General features: G+C 36.1%; 2 protein-coding genes across 2 annotated transcripts; both read left to right on the top strand.

The window, feature by feature from the left end:
• Positions 1-65: 65 nt before the first annotated feature.
• Positions 66-5839, top strand: LOC306912193 (uncharacterized protein). Its single transcript, XM_079488138.1, has 4 exons — positions 66-504; positions 1774-1889; positions 4165-4256; positions 4354-5839. Exons 1-4 carry the CDS (start codon positions 124-126, stop codon positions 5205-5207), a joined length of 1443 nt encoding a protein of 480 aa, XP_079344264.1. The 5' UTR covers positions 66-123; the 3' UTR covers positions 5208-5839.
• A 2676-nt stretch (positions 5840-8515) lies between these two features.
• LOC306912182 (uncharacterized protein) lies at positions 8516-18126 on the top strand. The gene is made up of 6 exons (XM_079488112.1): positions 8516-8719; positions 14480-15228; positions 15404-15499; positions 15591-15722; positions 16145-16238; positions 16634-18126. The coding sequence occupies exons 2-6, from the start codon at positions 14653-14655 to the stop codon at positions 17686-17688; spliced, it is 1953 nt and encodes a 650-aa protein (XP_079344238.1). The 5' UTR covers positions 8516-8719; positions 14480-14652; the 3' UTR covers positions 17689-18126.
• Positions 18127-18236: the final 110 nt, after the last annotated feature.

The following is an 18236-nucleotide window of genomic DNA, read 5'->3' as shown; positions in this document are numbered from 1 at the left end:
ATCATTTTTATTTATCGCCACATGATGGCAATGGAGCTTGTTTTTAAGAAGGTCAACACACACACACACTGAACTCTTGTGTAACAGGAATGTGTGACTCAACAGGAGCAGCAGAAGGACTTCATGAAATATCACCACAATTATACAAGAGACCCCCAAGAGATCTCCGCCAGTGACAGCAGGAGCAACTTTGAATATGACAGCAAACTCTCCAACGAATCCCCTCAGGAGCCACTGCGACTGACACGCGTCGTCACATCAACCCTTCCGACATCACTAATGGCCGAGCACATCTTTGTAGAAGACCATGAACAGATCCACCAGCAGTCAGCTCTGAAGAACAGCAAGATCCCCAAAAAAACCAGCAGAATGACGCATGAGATGACTGACAAGACCAGACGCTGTCGCTGGGCGGATTTGCCAGAAGAGAGAGAAAATCCCAACAAACAGAACGAGTTTCCTGCAAAGACTGATGGGAAGGGATGGATACACCATCAGCAGCAGGTACTGTCGAGTTTTTTTTATGGAAGCTTCCTGTTGAGGTTCATTTACAGAATTTGAAGCAGTTTAATCATGATGTTTCAAGTATTTGTGAACAAATAGTACAGGCAAGGCAAGTTAAAAAAAACTCAAATAAGCAGGTGAAACGGAACGTTGACAATTGCAAAAGTCAAATTTATGGTGCAGGGTCTCACATAATGTTTGTGATTTATAAGGTATATTGCTTTTAGGGATGCACCGGTATTTACATTTTGGACTGTAACCGATAGTTATTGAACATTGGAAGATGATAAGCAATATATTGGCCGATATACAGTACCTTAAAATATAAATATAACATTTTCTGAGACTGAAAATTCTTTTTTCCCCTGAAAATCATATAGCAAGCCCACTATTTCAAGATTCTTTAACTTTTATTTAAATTATTTTATATAAATTATATTTTTTTTATTATAGATGTTCTTCCAGAGCAACCCAGAAAGGTGTTCTCAATAGCGACAAGTCTAACAGGTCTCAAGACAGGAAGCATTCAGACAGCATACGGCCTCAAACAATGCTTTTGTTCCTAATAAATATCTATCTTCAACAATGTTTTGCTAAAAGTAGTAAGCGAATGATCATGACAGAAAGACAGTACTGTATTGTATTGTACTGTACTGGATTTGAACTTTGAGCAGCGTGCAGCGAGACTCTGCTTGTCTAAGACATCCTTTTATAGCTCATCATGTCACAGATGATATCAATGAACTTAGCTAGTCACTAGATGTTCTCCCAGCTGAATCTTTTCAAAACTGCTTGCTTTTTTAGCCATTTGTTGCCCCATCCCAACTTTTTTGAGACCTGTAGCAGGCATTACATCTTAAATGAACAAATTTAGTGGATAAAAGTGTACAATTTCTCAGTTTAAACATTTGCTATGTTATCTATGTTCTATTGTGAATAAAATATTGGCTTATTTGATTTGAAATTCCTTTAGTTGATAATTTTATTCAGGTTTTTTATCCAACTTTTCCGGAATTCGGGTTGTATATATCGGCCTAAATTTTATTATCGTCCTATACGAAAACATTAAAAATGACCAAAAATGACAATTTATCGTCCCTCCCTAGCTGCTTTTGAATGGCTGTCAATAGTTAAAGAATCTTTCTTGCTTTATAATAAAGTGCTGCTTGTGCTAACCAGCTATAACCAACCATACACAGAGTTAAATAAATCCACCCATGATTATAAATGAGATATTTTTGTGCATGTGTGCATGAATGCATGTTACAGCTCGAGCCTGAAGCTTCATGTGTCACGAACGGTGAGTCTGACTGTGACCTCGCCATGGCCTCTCAGAGACAAGAAAGTAAAGTCAGACACATGGAGCGTGAAGACAGACCTCTAAGGTATGAACATTTACACAAACTACACCGACATTTAAAAAACAATTCAATGTACAGTAACAAAATTAGTCCATTATTCACCATTCATTATGTGGTTTAAACCCTGTATGTGGAACACAAAAGAAGATATTTAGGGAAATGTTTCAGTGGTTTTATGTTCATACAATGGAGGAGAAAATGGAGGGCAATATTGTTTGGTTATCAATGTTCTTCAAAATGTCTTCTTTTGTGTTCTTCAGAAGAAAGAAAGTCATTCAGGTTTAAAAGGACATGAAGATGAATAAATAATGAAAAATTTTCATTTTGAGGTGAACTATCCCTTTAAAGTCTCTGAGAACCAGAAGTTGCGATAATTTTTACTTGTGTATTTTGACGCATTTCAGAGTAAAATGGAATTTAGAATAAGAAATTTCTTCTTTCTCTGCAATTTGATTGGATGTATAAAAACAGCCGTTGCATTTTGAAATGGAACTGCCAGCAGACTGACAGTTGAAGGGGAGGAGTTAACGGATGCTCCGCCCAAGCCGTCTAACAAACCTCATCTAAGATGGATAGTCATTACAGGAAGTTAATTTTCAGATTTTAAAAGATTATGAGGAAACACCATTTTTAAAAAGAGAATGACCCACATTGATTGACTATTTACAATAAACGATGGAATATTTCATTTGAAAAAGGCATTGTAATCTTTAAATGTACTTTTGTACATATTATATATAGAAAAGCTGAAAGGGCACAGCCATTTAAAACTTACTCAAGTTCTAGTACCAGTTTTTATAATCTCGATAATGCAAATTGCTGCATTTCTTTGTGCATTATGGGATGTGCATGTGTGTGCATATATGTGCTGCATTTTAGCTCGAGTGTGATTATGATGTATTTAATTATTTTTGTTTTTGTCACGATATGGAGGGGAAGAACCCGAGAGCAGGCAGCAGTGCATACGCGGATGACTTTTAATAATAAAAAAAAGCCACAATGGGGTAAAACTGTAACGAAACTAAAATACAAACAAGAAAAAAATACTTCCCGCAATGGGGCAAAAACGAGAACACAGGATACAAGACTTACTTCTAAATGACAGGACCAAATAATAATTAACAGTCCAAGGCAAGGGATTGAAAGGGTCAAGGTAACAGGAACACAAGAAGAGAGGTAGGTAAATACAAAACAATTCAGCACAGGACAGCAAACCCAAGGGCATTGTATAGGGAGACTAACAAAGGATAATCTACAAGGCCGGTGTGGGGAATGAAACACTAAATGGAAGCACATTAATGATGTGTTTCTCTCCACACAAAACACGTTGTACTGTCATGATCCTGACCTAAGACTAGAAAAACCTGACATGCAGTGGCTGAACATGACAGTTTTGTCTAAAAAAAAAATTATTATTTATTTCTTAAATATGTTTCAAGTTACAAATATGTTTTAATGTGCATTTTGCAGGTTATACTTGTGTCATGTGACATGTAAAGAGTTCAGAACAGAAATAGTTTTCTTAGTACAGTGTCAATAAAGAAAAATATTTTGGCAAAAATGTTAACTTACAACCTAGGAGCCAAACAAAAAACATTTTTACATGAATTAAGTTATTGAACACTGTTACAAAGTCTAAAATCTTCTGAAATCTGATGTATGTTAGATATTTCCTGTAATGGATTTGACACAAGAAATGAATGTTTGCACTCCCACAGTTTTCAGAAACAGACAGGAGTTTCACAAACGTTTCCTTATTAGTCATTACAGGAAGGAAGTACATTTTCTCATTTTAAACAAAGATTTTGAGGGAACAGCTTTTTTAAAAAGAGAATGATCCACATTGATAGACTATTAACAATAAACGCTGCAATATTTAATTAAAAAATTAAATTTTTTATTTCACTGGGACTTTTAATGTACTTTTGTACATATTATATATAGAATAGCTGAAAGGGCACAGCTATTCAAAACTTACTCCAGTTCTACTGCATTGTGTTTTCATCTTGAAGGAAGAAACTGTGTTCATCGAAACCTGTTTGCACTGAAACCTGTTTGCTCATGTTGCTCCAAACCTGTTTGACCTGTATGCACAAATAATTTACCACAATGTTTATAGTGTTAAACTATTTACAGTACACTACTTTTTGTCCATACAGTAAAATGAAAATTAGGAAACACAGCACCATTAATGCGGTCCCTACCGTTTTTTTTGGTGGACTATTTATTTAATGGTGAACATCTAGCCTCCATTAAAAAAAATATTCTGAAATAGTTTTCTTTCATATGTTTCTTTCAGTGTGGTCATAGAACACTTCACAGACGACATTCAATGCTTGGGACTCATTACAGCCAATGGGAATGAGACAGATACCAACAAGTGCACAACAGGTGCTTTGGAATCATCCTAATATCATGCCTCTATGAAATTTATACTATAGTGTATATTATTTCTCATTTTTATTGTTATCTTTTTATTTTCTTTCAGATACAGCTGTTCTACACTTGAGTAATGGCTACAGCGGCACAGAGTCGGCCCATCCGCCAACACCCAACACTAAATTGAAGGATGTGACATCACAACAATCCTCCCGTAATGACATCATTGTCATAGAAAGCCACTCCATTAATCATATCTCAACACTGACTGTGTTTAAGGGTCATCAGGGAAATAATCAAACAAACAAACCTCAAAAGAAAACCAGGAACTCTGATGGACAAAAGTTCTCCACTAATCTGAAATCAGAGTGTTTTCTGTCAAACAGAAGATGGTGTGAGGTTGTCCCGGTCCACCGTAAGAAAGCATTTCTCCTGCCACTGGAAAATCAACAATCAGACCAAGAAAGCAACCGTAAAGCTCAAAATGTTGAAAACAATTCCAGCATTCATGAAGGTCAGAATGAAATAGACTTTGGCCAAAGTCCCAAAACATCCAATCAACTGCAAGACACTCAATCCAATCAACCAATCACAACATCTAACAATCAATCGATGTGCACATCTGACCAATCCAAACCGGACCAGTGCATCTATGAGGAAATCCAGATGATCTCACCCGCATCAGAAGATCCCCCACCGGACCAGAACAATCACACGCAGCCATCAAACGTCACGGCAGATGATGACAAAGCTTCCACTGAGGATCATGGGGAGTACAATGCAATAAACACAGAAAGCAGAAAGTGTCAAGAGGTGTCCAAAGGTGGAACAGGAAGTGATATCACATGCAAACCAGGGAAGGGACAGAAAGTTTATAGCTCCGTCATGAAGAGTTCTTTGGTTAACCATCATGTGCAGGAGGATTGCAGGCCGCGGATTACCGTGGTAAGCACCAGTCTGTAACTGTTAGCTTAGAGCGACTTCCGAAAGTCAATGAGACAAAAAAATACGAATGAGACTGAACAGGAAGTTAAACTCAAGATAAAATACTGAACACGATTCACTTTTATTTCATATGCTGAATCAATAAAAAATAAATAAAAACAATCCAGGCACCAAAATCAAGTTTGTGTGTAGCTTATGATCTGCAGGTTATGCAGAACTGAGCTGCAGAATAAATTCTGTGAACTTTGTTTGTGGTGTTTACTATTTACAGTAGGCCTATATAAAAGTAATTCAAATCTCTTTTCAATTTAAATGTATGTTTCTATTGTGCTTTTCACACTTTAACATTGTTGCAATAAAGCAACTTTTTACTAAATAAGCCTACATTTGAAAACAAACCGAAATAAGAAACAGTATAGAAATAAGGAAAACATGTTATTATAAGATGTGCGTAAGCATTTTAATGGTAGAAATGATTGTTTATGAAAATAACGCCACCAAATAAACATAAAATATGACTTAATGAGATTGAAGACTAAATGGAAAATGTTAATAAGATAAAACATTCACTTAATCTGCGTGTCAAACTATTGTCTAACATTGTATTCTCATGTGGCTTATCATTTGAACATAATAAAAGTGATTATACTAAAATAACTTTGTACTTTCAATCTCACAGTCTTGTGTTGTTGTGGTTGCATCATGTAATGTTGTTGTTACTAAACATTGTTGGACAACACAGTTTTTAACTGAGTTTAAATGCAAAAACTTTTTTGTCTTGATTGAGTGGTTTTTATTAACTAAAGGAGTTTTTTTACACTACAGGTGTTTTTCAAGACTAGAGCACTTATCACTTTATCAGCAGCAAATGATTTCGTGACCTTTGTCTCTTGAACACATTCTTATAACCATCAAGTGCATTACATTAGTTTCTCTTTCATCTTACATTTTACAAACGCTCTTTTAATGTTGATAAATACTTTCAATATTTTAATGTTAAATATGTTTTAAGCTGGTAATAAACTACAATCTTTTATTTTGCATATTGCAGTTTATGCTTGTGTAAAGAGGTAAGAACAGAAATGGTTTTCTTAGTACAGTGTCAATAAAGACACATTTTTTGCATAAATGTTGACTTACAACCTAGGAGCCAAACAAAAAACATTGGTACATGATATTGAACACCATTTACCACGTCTAAAATGTTCTGAAATCTGATGTATGTAATTTCTGTATGGTTGGATGCAGGTGTGTGAAGGCGTGTCGTGGATTTGACACAAGAAATGAATGTTTGCACTCCCACAGTTCTCAGAAACAGACACTGGAATTTCTTCCTTTAACTGGAGTCTCACACATGTGTCCTTAAGAGCACAGAAGCTTTTGTGTGGATCTTTGCTTCTCTGTGCAGGGAAATGGCAGAAGCCAGTATTTCTGTGGAACAGTTGACGTGTCCGGTGTGTCATTGGTCATTGATCTTTAAATTCATCAAGTGCATTTATGTATGATAGTTTCTACCTCAACTTGAATTTAGAAAAAGCCATAGTTAAGATCTTTAGATAAATTGTGTGCGACTTCACGAAAGGTAAAGCACTGTTTGTTTGCTTGACATGTCAAGACAGTAACGCTTTTAAGCCTAATTTTGTATTCTGTATTTATTCTAACTTTATATCCTGCACTTGCTAATTGCACTTCTGGTTAGACCTAAACTACATTTCGTTACACTGTACTTGTATATGTGTAGTGACAATAAAGTTGAATCTAATCTAAAAAGAGATCAAATTAACTTTGACCAGATATCTAATTTTAACATTAAAGTTGTCTACATCTCTGATCAGTTCGATAATATGTCCTACAAGGTCTAAAGCCAGTATTTGTGCCTTTTCATTATATTTTATTAAAAGGTATATTGTCTTTATAATTGTTTTTCATAATCCTTAATGTGTTAGTTTACCCAAAAATGAAATTGCTGTTAATTTACTCACCCCCAGTACTTCCAAGATGTGGGAGGCATTGTTTAGTTGATATTTTACACAGCAGAAGTTTTCCAGATCTTTAGCAGACATCTTACAGATGTACCTGTGCTATCTGGGTCATAGACATTCATGTGCCCCATGCACTGAAATGACCAAATCCTCAGAAGTGTTAGAACTGGATGGAGATGAACAGCTGTTTTTGTAAATAAAGCTGTTTAAATCATACATAATGAATCCAGTAATAAAAACAACATAGTTTTTCTATTATCTGAGACAACAGTTCACGTGGCGTAGTATCCTTCCTGCAGTTACTTTCAAGGGCAAAGACACGTTTTGGAACGCGACACATCGCTTGCGCAAACCGACTGCCTGTGGCTTGCCGATAATGTTGTAAATTAATTGACAGATCAAGTCACTTTATAAGACATCAATCGTTATGAGATGCTGGAATTACCTTCGTATTGAATGTAGCAGCGTTTTGGACATGTGGCATCTCAATACGTCATTTCTGAAAGCACGCCATTCTTAAAGTCTCCTCACTTATTTGAAATGTTAAGGCGGGCAAGGTAAAGATGATTGGTGGGATGCCAGTTGACTGATCAAGTCGCTTTATAAGACATCAATCGTTATGAGATGCTGGAATTACCTTCGTATTGAATGTAGCAGCGTTTTGGACATGTGGCATCTCAATACGTCATTTCTGAAAGCACGCCATTCTTAAAGTCTCCTCACTTATTTGAAATGTTAAGGCGGGCAAGGTAAAGATGATTGGTGGGCCGCCAGTTGACTAGCCCTGGCCTATACCCATACTTTACTATTTTATGTAATTTGATAAATGTAAAAAGTACATCAAAATCATAGAACGTTCTTCCTTTTAATAAAGCTAATTCTACTAAAAAATTGTTGTTTGTGACAATAGCGGCACCAAATATACATACAATTCTACTTATTGAGATTAAAAACTAAATGAAAAAATGTTAATGAAATAAAACAAATTAAAACATTCATTGTATAACCATCTATGTGCCCAGCTATTGTTTAACATTGTATTCTCATCATGTGGCTCATGACATAATAAAAGTAATTACACTAAAATAACTTTAATTGTCTTGTGTTGTTGTGGCTTTATATTACAAAACATTGCTGGACAAAACAGTTTAAAAACTGAGTTTAAATGCAAAAACTTGCATTTGTCTTGATCCAGTAGTTTTATTGTATCTATATTAACTACTGCTGATTTTAGTAGTAAATACTGTAACATGAATGCTATCTAGAGCACATCACTTTCTTACCAGGAAATGATTTCTTGAACTTTTGTCTCTTGAACATGTTTATATAATCATCACGTTACCTACTGTACATAAGTTTCTCTTTCACCTTAGGCTACATTGCAGCTAGTCTTCTGTATGTCAGTGCATCGATTCTGTGGAATTTAAGATTAATGTACAAAACGATGTGTACAAGATCATTCATTTTTTTATACACTGTGGGATGTAAAACATATTAACCTGATGTCATCCAGCAGGTGTTGAACTTCTCCATCACTTCTCTACGACGGTAAGCACAATTTGTTTCGATGGATTGTGGATAAAAAGTATAATAGATACTTTAAATATTTTAATTAGTACCATAAAGGTTGTAATGTTACTAAATACTTTTAATGTCACAAAATTTAGACTTTATTTCCGGGTTTGAGGTGGTAAATATCTAGGGCTGGGCGATTAGATATTCTGATTCGATTCGATTTAAATTGTCAAGGTCTCGATTTGGTTCAATGCATGCACACAGATAAAAAGCATATAGATATTTATAAAAAAGGACGATACACATCAGATTACATGGTGAATTAACAAAAAGAAAAAAAACACCTGTTTTGTATACTTTTATTCACGAATCGGCCTGCCGTACTGTGGTTTGAATGTGCTGCTTCTCCATGCTGCTCGTTGCATTGATTTGCATTGAGTCACACTGATGAGCCCTGTGCCCAGGAAAGCGAGGCCTTGCGGGTATGGCAAGCCATTTTGACATATAAACCTTTGGTTTGACTATCCATAAAATATATTTTAGATAGTTTCAATTGTATTTCGACGAGTCATAATTATAATTTCACTAGTCAAATTGATAATTAGAGATATCTGCAATGACGTCATAGATATCTAAAATTATCGTATCACACATATGCAAAGTATTTAAAGATATCTCGAATTCAGTTTCCACTAGTCCCAATTATATTTTAAGATATCTGAATTGTGCCTGCTCCTAGTCGAATCTGCTGTTGTGTGCCGTGAGACTTAATTTCCTCAGCTCCTCCCCCATGCCAAAACCAAACGCACAACTGCTAATGCTATCACCTTGGCTTCATTGGAACACAGCAATGGAGACAACAGGCCAGTTTTCTAAATGGATGTCTATGGGTTTTGTTAGCTGTTACGCTTTCTCCAGTTGGATGTATTAAAGACCCTTCCATCTCTATACTAAAATAGTACTCTGTACTAAAATAAGGGTTACTTATCTATGCCAGAGCCCCTCCTAATACCTAGTGCTAACGGCTAACAACGGTAGACAGCGTTTGTAAATTGTCAATGAGAGAAAAGACCTGAATGAAGTACTTTAGGGATTATTAAATAAATATGGATGCAGTCATGTGGTAAAAGGTGTCCAGCATACATGAATAGCGCTGAGATTTAAATTGCAGTCATGTTACAAAACGGACCAAACAATGTGTAATGTTCAATAAAGACAAAGAACAGCAAACTGTTTGTTTTGTTGTAATTCATTTTTATATATATTTTGAAGAGACATCAGTGAAAAACATAGGAATTATATTCCAAAACGTGAAAAAGTACAAATAAGCACTTGATGGTAAATAGGTTAAGACTTTTTTTGAAGAAGATTACAAGGGAATTAAAGTTTAACATTCATTGATGGCCTTTATAAGTACGTTTCATTATGCATACAGTATGTTTTACTAATGCAGGTTAAGTTGTGAAGTATAGTGTGTATTTGTGAAGCAGTTTGAATAACACAAAATGTAAGACCTTTATTATACAATTATTTGACAAAATGGCAGATGACAACAGTTTCCAAGGAAGGATTGGTTTAAAAACGCTTAAGGTGGGGCTTGGAAAAAGTGTATTTGCATGCATGAATTTTAGATATCTATAAAGTAATTTTTGTTAGAATGTTAATTCCAGATATCTATATTGAAATTCTTCCTGTCACCAAGCTAAATGAAGATATATCCAAAGAAGATATTCATAATTAAATTGCAGATATCTTTAAATGAGATATCACTAAGAAAAATTTCAATTCAAGATATCTCTAATTTAGTTTTGTCGAGTCAAAAATCCTATTCAAGATATCTACAATTAAAATAAGACTAGTAATAAGTTACTTTCAGATATCTGCAAATGTGTTATTGGATATCTTTAAAAATTATTCATCAAAGATATATAAAATGTGATTATGACTAGTCAAAGACCAGCTCCAGAGATCTCTAATTATGATTTCTACTGGTGGTAACTCAGTTAGAGATATCTCTCATTTAATTATCACTTGTAAGAATTAGATCAAGATATCTCTAATTGGAATTATGCCTAGTACAAAATGAATTATTGATATCTTTAATTGCAGTTTCTACTAGTCAAAACACATTTGTAGATATCTGAAAATATTTTTCAATGAAAGTCAATTGAAGAATATGACTAGTCAAAACAGCATTGTAGATATCTCAAATGTATATTATGAATAGCCAAAATAACATTATAGATATCTTCATTGCCTGTTATGACTAGTCATAATCACATTGTAGATATACTAATTCCAATTGCGACGAATCAAAATTACAGAAGAGATATCTGGAATTGGAATTTTGACTAGTCAAAACTAAATTATGGCTAGTACAGCCAGGCGTATTTTATGTCAAAACGGCTTGCCATTCTAGGATTGTCATTATGCGCTTCGTCTGAACAAAACACGACATACTTTTAATCCGCCATGTTAAGCAATGAATGAACTATAGGCTACGTGTTATAACATCCCCGTTGTACAAACAAAGTGAAATATATTGGAGAAGACTAGTAGTAGTAAGAATCCCTGAATCCTGCTTTCAGAGGATGTGAATATTATCTGTGATTCGCTTCTGGTCCTGAAGATGTCGCTATTCGTCTCTTTAAAGACAAGGGGTGGAATTTGGTCCATATAAAAGCTTTATGTGGGCCTGTTTTTAAATGTTTAGAATTCTTTTAATGGTTTTATTTCCTAAATACACTGTTAACGATTTGCTTGTATTTTTACAGTACGTTACTGGCAGCACGGTTGCCAGTAAGTTACTGTATTTTGATTTACAGTGCTGTACTGTAATAGATTACTACAGTACAAAAAATATTGCTGTATAGATACAACACAGTACTTTACTGTATTTTTACTATATTTTTACTGCAATTTACTGTAATACCTATATTGACAAATTACTCTTTATTTCGTATTGGCAATAATTACAAATATTATTATATATTTTAGCTAGTTTGGATATAAATCTGTAGTTATTAATATTATAAAACTGCTATACTTGACATTATGAATCAAAAGGCAATCCAGGCAAATTTTTTATTGAATCATTTCATTGAAACAAAAAGTATTAAAACATTTAAAACAGTATTGAAGAATGATGTATTACATTAACAACATATAATGACTATGTACAGTAGTCAACATTTAAAGTGGATCAAAAAGGCGAGAACAATACCTATTCTTGTAACTTTTTTGACTTCCTTCAAATGTTGACTACTATATATATTACAACATTTAAGTGAGCAAAAATATTCATACATTACATATCAAAACAAACAATAGCAACAAAGTGACAGAAAACACTGGTCTGTAGTTAAAATGTTCCATTCAAACTGAGTGTCGTGTGTTAGAGTGTTGTGTGTGGCTGTGTGAGAGTGACAGTGTTGTGTGTGGCTGTGTGAGAGTGACAGTGTTGTGTGTGGCTGTGTGAGAGTGTTGTGTGTGAGTGTTGTGTGTGAGAGTGTTGTGTGGGGCTGTGTGAGAGTGTTGTGTGGTGCTGTGTGAGAGTGTTGTGTGTGGCTGTGTGAGAGTGACAGTGTTGTGTGTGAGAGTGTTGTGTGGGGCTGTGTGAGAGGGTTGTGTGTGTATGAGAGTGTTGTGTGCGGGTGTGTGAGAGTGTTGTGTGAGAGTGTTGTGTGGTGCTGTGTGAGAGTGTTGTGTGCGGGTGTGTGAGAGTGTTGTGTGTGTGTGTGTGTGTGAGAGTGTTGTGTGTGTGTGTGGGTATTTTTGTCGAGAAACTACATGACTTGCAGTTGTAACTGGACATCCTGGGATGACTTGCTTGGTTTAAAAATGACCAAATCCAGCCAAAATATCAATGGTGAGACTGTAACACAAAAAGCCAAAAATAACAAAATCTGTTAGCCATTGAATTAAGTACAAATTGTGAAGTAAATGGTGAAAGAAAATTAAGTAACACTTTACTATAAGGTTTTATTCCATAACATTTATTAATGGTTTAGATAATATGATCTAACAATGAACAATATATTTTCTTAACATTAATAATATTTGAGAATTCATTATGAATTAACTAATGTGAACAGAGATAAATTGATTGATTTAAAAATGTATTGCCAAATGTTAAAATGTATTAACATCCTATGTTAACAAATAGAACCTTTTTGTAAGTGTTACTAAAAAGTCCGAAGTAAAACCAGAAACAAATTTGAATAAAAGTTGTATTATAAATACATGGTCAATACTTACAGAAACTCATAAGCCCAGGGTGCAAAAGTGGACCAAACTGTGACGTTAGAGCTGTAAGAAGAAATATATAATGATATGTTACTTGCTGAAATTTAGAAACCATTCTGTTTATTATATACGCTTAAGATAGTCAATCAAAAATGTAGCAAAATGATCATTTAAATGTTTTCCCCTGTATACATTAACATTAAGAGTTCAAATATTTGGGATTGCATTTCTATACCGTCGGTGTAGCGAAAATCAATGTGTTTTTGGAAATGCATTTAAAGCTGATCGCGCTCCTCTTTCCGTACAGCGTCATTACGTAAAGGCGGAGTCAGCAGCGCTCTTTAGCAAAGTACGAGCATTGATTTGAGGTGTTGGAAGCAATATCGCTACAAATATATTGTCATACAAAACTTTTTGCCCAACTGAATATAAAACACTCTAAAGAACAACATATCTGCTTCTGCGGATATACCGTAAATACAGAAATAAGCGCCGCAAACACATTTATAAATCTGTTAGTAATGAAATCTGTATGGATCGCACTCATCACAGTTAAATATGACGTTTCATTTTGTGTGAAGCAGTTTGGTAGCTGTGTGGGCTACTTTACAGTGACTTTGTTATTTCGTATGAGATTTATTTAGGAGGAATCTTAGTTGAATTGGTCAAAGATTATTTTATTTGAACACAAACGCGAGTTTATCTATTACCAAATACAAGTCGGTTTACCTAGCTTGCCATTATAAACGAACTTCATCTATTCGACAGAAAATAAACTCACCAAAACCCTCATAAATGGTTGAAATAATCCTACATTCATTAAGTGAGATGTGTAAAACGGGTTTAAGCAGTGGGCTGACTTAGTTTAATTTCTGAGGTAGAAGCAACGTTTGTTGGCGACCATATCTCTCTCATTCCACGTTTAAAACAACACTGTGACAAACTGTTGTGCAAAATACAAAAACAAAATATTTTTTTGTATGAAACACATAAAATAAACCAAACTAAAAACTTACCAAACTGCCAGAAATCGATTATCCTCCTCCAGCTGCAGCCAGGATGGGCTCTGTGTGATTTGACGTGATGACGTTGTGGCGCACTTTCGTTACACGTTACAGCAAAGCTACAGCGAGGTTACAGCGAGACCAAAATTTACTGTAAAAGTTTCCCGCTCAATGAAAATTACCCAGAATGCATTATGAGCTGCAGTATTTTACTGTAATATACAGATGCAGTATTGTACTGTTGATTTTTACAGTAATGTGCTGCTAATCTACAGCGACATCTAACAGTGTAGGTTACAAACTACAATGTTTTTAAAGTAATGTGCACTTTTCAGTTTTTGCTAGTGACATGTACAAAAGGTCCGAATAGGAATTGTTTTTTTAATACAGTCAAGTGTCATTAAAGAAAGATATTTTTGCATAAATGTGAATTAACCCAACCTGGGAGCCAAACAAAACAAATTCTAACATGATATTGAACACCGTTACCAAGTCTAAAATGTTCTTATATCTGATGTACACTGTATGTTTATATTTCTCAAAGTGTAATAGATGCAGGCGTGTGAAGGCGTGTTGTGGATTTGACGCAAGAAATGAATGTTTGCACTCCCACAGTTCTCAGAAACAGACAGTGGATTTTTTAACTCTTAACTGGAGTCTCATACACGTGTCCTTAATAGCACAGAAGCTTTTGTATGGATCTTTGTTTCTCTGTGCATGGAAATGGCAGAAGCCAGTATTTCTGTGGAACAGTTGACGTGTCCGGTGTGTCTGGATCTATTGAACGATCCTGTGACCGCTCCCTGTGGACACAGTTACTGTATGCGCTGTATTACAGACTGCTGGGATCAGACGGGAGTCTACAGTTGCCCTCACTGCAGAAGGGTCTTCACTCCCAGACCTGATTTTGGTAAAAACATCATTCTGACTGAAATGATAGAGAAACTGAAGCAGATTAAGCTCCATGCCGCTGATCCCGTTCAGTCTTACCCTAGAGATGGAAATGTGTGTGACATGTGCATCGGGAAAAAACTTAAAGCTGTCAAGTCCTGTCTGATGTGTTTGAAATCTTATTGTCATGCTCATTTTGAACGTCATGAAAAGGATTACTGGGGTAAAGCACACGAGGTGATTGAGGCCACTAGCCTTCAGGATAGCATCTGTCGTCAACATAACAAACATCTGGACGTCTTCTGTCGTAGCGACCAGCAGCTTATTTGTTCTCTTTGTACAAGAGATGAGCACAAAAAACACGATACTGTACCAGCTGAAGAAGAGAGGAAAGAGAAACAGGTATGAATAAATTATGCATTTACATTTCATGTAAAAAATAATTTTGATTCCTAAGGTTCCTAAGAAAAAAGTAGACATCTCAACTGCATCTCAGATATTTCTTCTGGGGAAAGAGGCAGACAGATCCCAGGATCAATAAACAAATCAAAACAAAGCAAAATTATTTTGTTAACAGGAACAGCTGAAAATATCACAGAGAAACCTCCAGAATTATATAAGATTTAGAAAAGGACATCTTCAGCAATTAAGAGAAAAGGTGAAGAGTCATAAGGTGAGCTGAGAAGAGATATTTGGTCTCAGTGAAGTTCAGTGTTTTTCACAGACTGTGCAGTAGACGTGAGATGTGATTTGTGTCATAACAGTGGTCCGCACAGACAGAGAGTCTAGCTGAAAGACGCGCGGAGCAACTGGAGAAAGAGATGGATTACATGAAGAGAAGAGATGCTGAACTGGACGAGGTTTTGAACACACGTGATCACATCCAATTCCTGCAGGTGATAGAAAAATAACTAAAGTGATGTTTTATTTCGAGCAATTTTATTTCTCATTTAAATAAATAATTCAAATCATTATCTTCATGTCATTCCAGATAGCTTTTTCTAAAATGCTCTGATTTGAACTTCATTGCATTTGAACTTCAAATATCATTGGTTCTCGTGCTTAGTTATCATATACTTTTGTTTCATGACACGCAGGAACCAATGAGATTTGAAGTTTTTGACATGTCGCAAGGTATGAATTTAGCACTCGTATATGTATTTCCGTTTTGCTCAGACAACTCACACTAACTTGGATGTTGTTGAATTGATGTTAAATGTTTGTTATCATGATGATGTTGCTAAAGAAAAAGGATTGTATAATCTACACCACTCAGAGCTCAAAAAGTACATTTGTACTTTATGTTGTGTGTCTGTAGAGATTCCAGTATTTCTCTGGTCCTGACATACCTGTGGATATATCTGGCTTGACTTCACTCTTCTCTGTTGACGATATGGGAAACATGTTAAAAGGTAAACATGAAGATTTATTTAATGGGGACATATAAAATATATGGTAGAAGTCCTGGAGATTACAAATCAATGTACTCATGTTCCCTTTTGTGAATGGAATCAGCGGTTTACAGCACAGAACAGACAGACTATTTTTGCATAAATGGTAAACAAGTTTGTTAATACTATGTTTTTAGATGAAAGTGAATCGTGCATGTTCTTGTCTTTGCAGCAAAATATTTGTGATGCAGGAGCCCATTTGGGTCGACGCAAACACAAAGCACTTTGATTACCTCATGATTTTTATTTCAGTTTAAAACTCATAACATTCTCACTCATGTTTTTTAAATGTTCTCAGCTTCAATAAAGGCTCGACTGAATAATAGTCACCACAGAGCATGTGCTTTCCTTTGCAGTACTAGAGTTAAAGTCCAAGACAGTGCTACGACCCAGGTGGTCCTCAGTGGGGTTCCAGCCAAGTGCCTACACACCTACAACATCAAAGCCACAGGTCTGGCCCCCCACACCACCAAAGCCACGACTCAGGCCATTATCAATAGCATTAAATACAGGATTCTCAACATTACCGAAATCAGGGGCAAGGTCCACCACAGCATCAGAGCCACCGCCCTGGCCCAACGTAGAGTCAGTGTTCCAGAGGTATGGCTTCACAGCATCAAAGTCAACGTATGGGACTGTTACAGCAGAATCAAAGCGTAGGTCCATCATGCTGCCACCAGAATCATGGCCTGGGACCTCCACAACACCAGAGTCAGGACCCAAGACCTCCACAGCACCAGACTCACGGTTCGGGACCTCCACAGTAACAAAGTTTGGGACCGTCACCTCTAGGGCTAATGTAGCACCTGAGTCAAAGAGCAGGCTCGTGATGCCACCAAAGCCAGAGCACACAACCCCCACAGCACCCAAGTCACGGCCCAGGACCTCAACAGAACCGGAGTCACAGCTCAGGAATTCAATGGCACTAAAGTTTGGGACTGTCTCCTCCAGGACCAGTATACTACCTGAGTCAAGGCGCAGAGCCATTATGCCACCAAAGCTAGAGCTCAGGACCTCAACAGCACCAGAGTCACAGCTCAGGACCACAATAGCACCGGAGTCACAGCCCAGCACCTCAACATCACCTATGTCACAGCTCAGGACCTCAACATCATCAGAGCCACAGCTCAGGACCTCAACATCACCCAAGTCACAGCTCAGGCCCTCAACATCACCCAAGTCACAGCTCAGGCCCTCAACATCACCGGAGTCACAGCTCAGAACCTCAATTGCACCAAAGTTTGGGACTGTCACATCTAGGACCAGTATACTACCTGAGTCGAGGCGCAGGCCCATTATACAACCTAAGCCAGAGCGCATAACCACCACAGCACCAGAATTACAGACCAACCATGACTTAGTGAAGGAACTGAAGTCTAAGCTCAATGACAAAAAACAGTTTGTTCCCTGATATATTTTTGTTTAGGGATAAAACATATTATAATCAACTACATGGGTACCACTTGATTTATTTTATTCATGTTGCTACATTTATTACTTCTTGTGCAAAAAAATGAATAAGCAACAGCTGTTCATTTTTAAGTTGTTGGAGATATACACCCTGAATGTGTAGCCGTGGAAATGTGTTTTTGGTGAAACCTCGGTGCCATATCTTCTGTAATAATTGAAGTTATTAGTGAATTGCTTTCCTGTAGTTTAGTGGTTAGAGCATGGCACTAGCAAAATGCCAAGGTTGTGGGTTTGATCCCAGGGAATTGCACATACTTAGAATCAAATGTATAGAATAATGGAATGTGAGTCGCTTTGGATTAAAGCGTCTGCCAAATGGATAAATGTAAATGATTATTAGGGCCCATAAAAATATCTTATTAAACTTCTTAACCCTTCAGAGCCATTTAACTGTGGAAATACTATTCATGTTTTGACAAGTTAAAGTACTTGGGTTAGTTTATTTTTGGTTTAGTGTGAAAATCACATTTGCATTGGCAGCGTGGAGTG

Source organism: Barbatula barbatula (genome assembly GCF_947034865.1).
Source record: "Barbatula barbatula genome assembly, chromosome: 23".
In the NCBI taxonomy this organism is placed as follows: domain Eukaryota; kingdom Metazoa; phylum Chordata; class Actinopteri; order Cypriniformes; family Nemacheilidae; genus Barbatula; species Barbatula barbatula.
The sequence above is the reverse complement of the archived record's forward strand: the minus strand, read 5'-3'. Positions and strand labels throughout refer to the sequence as shown.

Coding starts and splice junctions, on each gene's coding strand:
- LOC306912193 (XM_079488138.1), top strand. CDS start 124: ATGAAATATCACCACAATTATACAAGAGACCCCCAAGAGATCTCCGCC. Junction 1,890..4,164: donor CGTGAAGACAGACCTCTAAG/GTATGAACATTT, acceptor TGTTTCTTTCAG/TGTGGTCATAGAACACTTCA. Junction 4,257..4,353: donor TACCAACAAGTGCACAACAG/GTGCTTTGGAAT, acceptor ATTTTCTTTCAG/ATACAGCTGTTCTACACTTG.
- LOC306912182 (XM_079488112.1), top strand. CDS start 14,653: ATGGAAATGGCAGAAGCCAGTATTTCTGTGGAACAGTTGACGTGTCCG. Junction 15,229..15,403: donor AAGAGAGGAAAGAGAAACAG/GTATGAATAAAT, acceptor TTTTGTTAACAG/GAACAGCTGAAAATATCACA. Junction 15,500..15,590: donor AAAAGGTGAAGAGTCATAAG/GTGAGCTGAGAA, acceptor GTGTCATAACAG/TGGTCCGCACAGACAGAGAG.